Source organism: Cydia amplana, chromosome 8, assembly GCF_948474715.1.
Source record: "Cydia amplana chromosome 8, ilCydAmpl1.1, whole genome shotgun sequence".
In the NCBI taxonomy this organism is placed as follows: domain Eukaryota; kingdom Metazoa; phylum Arthropoda; class Insecta; order Lepidoptera; family Tortricidae; genus Cydia; species Cydia amplana.
In genome coordinates, this window is record NC_086076.1 from 7,294,680 (window position 1) to 7,300,046 (window position 5,367).

Below are 5,367 nucleotides of genomic sequence, written 5' to 3' on the forward strand. Positions count from 1 at the left end.
ATTAAATTCTTAGAATATAAAATAAAACGTAGTCTAATGTATGTAGAGCACATTAGCCTAAATGATAGTTTAATGACATATTCGTAACTCGGATGTAAGCTGGTTTCCTACAGGACAGGCATCGCCTAGTGTAGGAATCAGGCCAACTACAGGCATTCCTCATTCTTTCAAATTCTATATCTGTAAAGTTATTGTATTGTATATAACATTGTGTGTAATTAACCTGAATTTGTAAAGATAAATAAATATTTTTTATGTTTATATGTGGTACTGCTACTGTTTAAGAACATTGCTTAATCCTCCTACTTTCAAATTAAAATGGGCAATATAATTAATACAGTTTTCTCTCATAGAAGCTCTAATCTCATTACCATACATTTTCTTGGCAGATACCGCGGCGGACAAAGGCCAGACCGACGGTCACTTCCCGCTCGACATAGGGTCACACAATGGCCCGAACAGACGGAAAGCGTTAGTTACAGTCGGCGCGTACGCAACTACTTACTTCATTATTCTATACCTACATTTTTGTTTAATTTTTAATTTATTGCCCTGGTAAATTTACTCTGTTATGTAATGTATCATTTTTACTTCAGGACCACATCCACAGTTAGATTTTATCTAGAGACGCTATCTACTTCTTGACATCATGAGTAAGTACAACTCACAACCACAACCACTCGTGGTCTTCTTAAAGTGCAAGTATTCAAGTGGCGAGTGTCAGATTATGCTTGAAGTCGTGAAAGAGTTTTTAATGTTGAAATAGGACGAATAGTAATAGAAATCTAGGTTAGATTTCTAAAATCGAATCTAACCAAAAACATGATGTAGATAGTACTGGTTGGTTATATTTAATACGCCACTGTTGTCTATTCTTATGTTAAATATACCAAATGTTCTCAAACATGCACTGTGTATCCAGAGAGTGTCCCTAATATGAATTTCTGTATTAAATTACTCACGGTCGGGCGAGCGGGCAAAAATATTGTTTTCGACGCTTCGCGCGTCTTGCACGGACAAGGTTGCTGCTCGCCGAATATAGGTTTATGGTGTTATTTTGAAATAAAAGAGATGTGTATTCTATTTTACGCCCTGGTATTTATTAGTATTCATTGTACAAGTAGAATTTAAAAATACAAAATCGTACCTGTACGTACTACTATAGCGGTAGAACATCTGAACTGCATGTTTAAAATACTAACTTTGAAACCGGGGATACCTACGTATAAACCATAAATACAAAATAAGAATACATTGTAACAAGTTTCAACTATAAACATTAAAACAACATAAATAACTACTATTAATTTCTCCTATTTAATACAAAACGGAAACAACATCATATCATCCTAACTAGGCCACCACCCCATGTAAAAACAAGGACAATCTGCACCAGTTTCCCAGAGCCATCCTCCACGGCTGTCGAGGCAATGGCCCGGCGATCACCCATTCGCACCCACACAGCCGTGGTGCTGGGAACCAAGTCGTTCGCAGACTATTGGTCACGGAGTTAGTCACGGACTTTGTTGTAGGGGATGGAATGGATTCAGGACGTTGTGATTTTGATTATCATGTGTTTTTAAAGAGGATAAGGGAACACACTGTTTTACCCATTAAACCTATGTTTTAATTTACCTTCAAGAAGCTCGAATTTAAAGAAACTCGGGTACCTATGTAGGTACCTGAGTTTCTTTTACTCTAATCTAAATGATCAATCAGTCAAGACTTCTCCCTTAGTGTCTACTATACAAAATGTACCCTTGATAATATCACCTGTCTTTACTTAACTATAGGTAGGTATTATGGTGAATCTTGCCTATAGTTTTATGGCCTCGGCGTTCTTTTGGCAAATCTGACCATTCGTTTAATATTATTGTCAAACCAAAAATGACCTTTAAAGGTGAGAAATCGATAAACACCAAAAGTAATATATTTTCTGACATATGCATATATAGTGTGTCAAAGGACTGTCTTATTTCAAACATGACAGAGAGAGTCATACTATCTTTGTCTTACACTAGTACTACACCCAAAAGAAAAGGACGAGTATAGTTTTTTTGTTCCTATTTACCTACTGACAAATTGGTTTGACCATCTATACATATTAATTTATTAACTAACCTGGTTTTAATAAATTTACCATTGTAATTTTATTGATCAAAGGCCGATTGACATTTTTTCGAAACGTCGTCATCTTATGAGCTTGATTATTAGAGAGTAGATAATCAATAGATAATATGTCAATTAAAATATTTGTATATTAGTCGCACATCGTTTATAAGAGTCTGTAAGTATTATAAATTTGAGCCACTGGTTATGTTAGCAATGGGGGAGAATGATGGCTCTATATCTCACCCTCACATCACCTACATTTGCCACGCTAAGCTTCGTTACCAACTGCCATGTTCATATCTAATTTAGTATAGTAGTTCTCTTTGTTACGAACTTGAATAGGTAATTTTAATATTGAAATCTTAATGGACCACCATTATCTAACTAGAAACATGATCCTTGATTTATTTTGACAAGTATATCGGTTTTATGTACGTATTCAGGTGTATAATTAAAACTTGCTTCTCAGATGTTTTCTTCATGAGCCTATAGTAGGCAATCATAATTTGTAATGTTAATAAATAATAAATAAAATATTAAATGCATCGCAGCCATAATGCTTTTAGCTTATAATTTCTTTTGCTTTTAGTTTTACTGTATTCTATCTATGAGCCAATAGTTACCTGAAAATAATGAAGTTTCATTCATTCATTATAAACTTTTTTGGGTTCGATGGGGCAATGCCGCAGATCCAGCTTTGTTAAAGAAAACAAAACGATTTATCTTAAGTATTTTAATGATTTGCTACTACATCTAAAATCATATTTACAAAAGAAATAGAACACTTAAAAGCTAATATTGCACATAGAGTATATATCTGAATCATATAACAACAACGATTAAAAACGAATCGAGAATCCACAAAGACCGTAAAACTGACGTAGTTTCAAACATTGACTATTATTAATTAGTTACAACTCTGTTGAATTGAAACAGTTCTGAGGCCGACATAAAATTTGCATAAGCGACTCATTTGTGAATGAGCGAACCATTATGGGGGTAGAACTGTTTGCTTTTCTTGTTAAAATTTTGTGGGACATCGTCCATGTCTCCTTCTTTGTCTTGGTGTGCTGTCATATGTCTCGTTAGATGATGTCTTTCTCTAAAACTTTCATTGCAAACAGGACACTTCAATTTTTCTTCTCTCTTTCTCCTGTTAGGGTCGGATACGGCCTCGCTCTTGTGGTGTGTACGCATGTGGTAAACGAGATCTGAGGTCATTCGGAAGCTAATGCTGCATTTTGCACACACATTTTGAGCAGGCAATGAAAAAGCAGCCAATGTCGGTGGCAACAATGTGCTGAGAATAGCAGCCGCTGGGTTAGAAATAAGAGGTTCTCTTGCTGGAACTGGAAACTTCATGAATTCTGGATTCGGCGGTTGGAAGTTTTGAACACTGAACGGATAGGAAGATCCCGCTTGTAAATAAGGTATGTCTGGTCTGAACGGCAAAAAGTTTAACTTGTTGGGAGACATCTGTGGCTTGGGGGAACTTTGCTTTTCATGGTATTCAACGCCTTTAAATGCTCCACTAGTTCTTGTTTGGTTTGGACTCGGTTCGGGATAATTTGGAGAAGATGAAGGAATGCTTTGTGCTTTAAAGAAATGATTACCATTCAAAAGCTGCGCTGGTGTAAGCAGATTATTAAAACTTGGTCCTTTCGTAAATGAATTCGAGGATTGGCTAGTCGCAGATAAAGGCGGACTGACAGAATTTTGATACAGCAGATTGTCAGGGCTGACAGATGGATTAGGTGAACGCATGGTATAGTTAGAAACTTTGGTGAATGCGCTTCTCGGTGACATCTCTGGTGGCTTCTCAATGTATCGGTTTTCATATCTTGCTCTTGATTGCATGCTAATTAAAGTCGGGTCGTCGAAAATCTTATTCTTATATTCCGGTAGAAATTTTGGCTGCCTTGCTGCACTTTCATTGGAATTTGGGCGGCTCCTTGAACGATCGGAATTCTCGGAATCACTGCAATACATTGTTTTGTTTGGATATTCATCCGTACCGACGTCGATGTTAATGTCAGAACCAAAGTTGGGAGATATGTTATTATTAATGCGCACTCTGTCATCATCTTGATCCTTTAAATCCATTGCATTTTCGTTGGAATACTCACTGTTTTTGTAAATTTCTGGAATCCTCTTAAGCGGATGTTCCCATTCTTCGTTATTGAAAAGTTGTTTTGACACACGAAGATGCCTTTCAGGTTGCTTTTGACGAAGTTTTTCATCCGGCATCATCAGAAAAGCGACGTCGAACGATCTTTTTGAGGTCTTCCCAGCATTCAATACCGTCGACTGCATCTCGGGTTTTGTGATCTGCGATGTCCTTGCACTCTCGATATTTAGATTACTCTCCTTTGAATCAGGAGACGCCTCTTTATAACTTTGATAGTTATTTTGAATGTCCATTGTCATTGTTTCTTCATTTAATTAATGCTACACTTTGCAAAACTTTTCACACTTATATCGCGAGCTCGCTTATAAGACGCGTGCGTGCCAGCCGGCAGTAACTTTACGAATGCGAGCGCGATATAAGGGTGGAAAATATATAAGTGGGGTTTTGTCTACCCTAAGCGTAGCTCTGAAGTTGGGAGGGCGTGGCGTATTTGGCCAGTCAGCGTCGAGCGGGAGGCGGGAAATAAATCCGCGGACCAATAGACGCCGTTTTCAACGATAGAGAGCAGGAGAGCTCAATCACCGGGTCAAGTAATAATAACTGCCTCGAATTGAGAGCGCATTGAGTTGCGGTAGGGTCAGCCCGACAATTACAGTATGATATTGAAAACCGCGAGCGGTTTATGCTGCTTTCAATACGGATGTTGGTACGGTTGGCAAAAAAGTTAAATTATGTCGTATGAACACTGGGTAAGTAGTTGTAAACGGAATGCTACACAATATAATAATAAATTATGAAGTAGAAGGTACTACTTAGTGATATAATTTTAACTAATTTGAAATGTCTAACTTACTTGTTCATGGGGTTTAAACAAAATATGAAAATACACTTAAATCAGTACAAAATTTAAATACAGGTACCTAGGTTTAATCTCCGTGACCCATAAAGAATCATTATTGATTTAGGTTTTATTATAAAGATAGTTTAATTAGACGTTGAGGTTAATTGCCTAAATATAAAGAAAATTAAATCATCAATTCAAAACGTAGGTAGTAAAGATATATATATAATATATCTTTGTTAGGTGGACGTTATTGTATTATCGTATTTGCTCAATAAAAAAAGTT

The 5,367-nt window shown here is 36.6% G+C and overlaps 1 protein-coding gene across 1 annotated transcript; it reads right to left on the reverse strand.

The window, feature by feature from the left end:
- Positions 1 to 2,810: 2,810 nt before the first annotated feature.
- On the reverse strand, positions 2,811 to 4,978 carry LOC134650030 (uncharacterized). Its single transcript, XM_063504851.1, has one exon. The coding sequence runs from the start codon at positions 4,537 to 4,539 to the stop codon at positions 3,082 to 3,084; it is 1,458 nt and encodes a 485-aa protein (XP_063360921.1). The 5' UTR covers positions 4,540 to 4,978; the 3' UTR covers positions 2,811 to 3,081.
- Between the last annotated feature and the right edge of the window lie 389 nt (positions 4,979 to 5,367).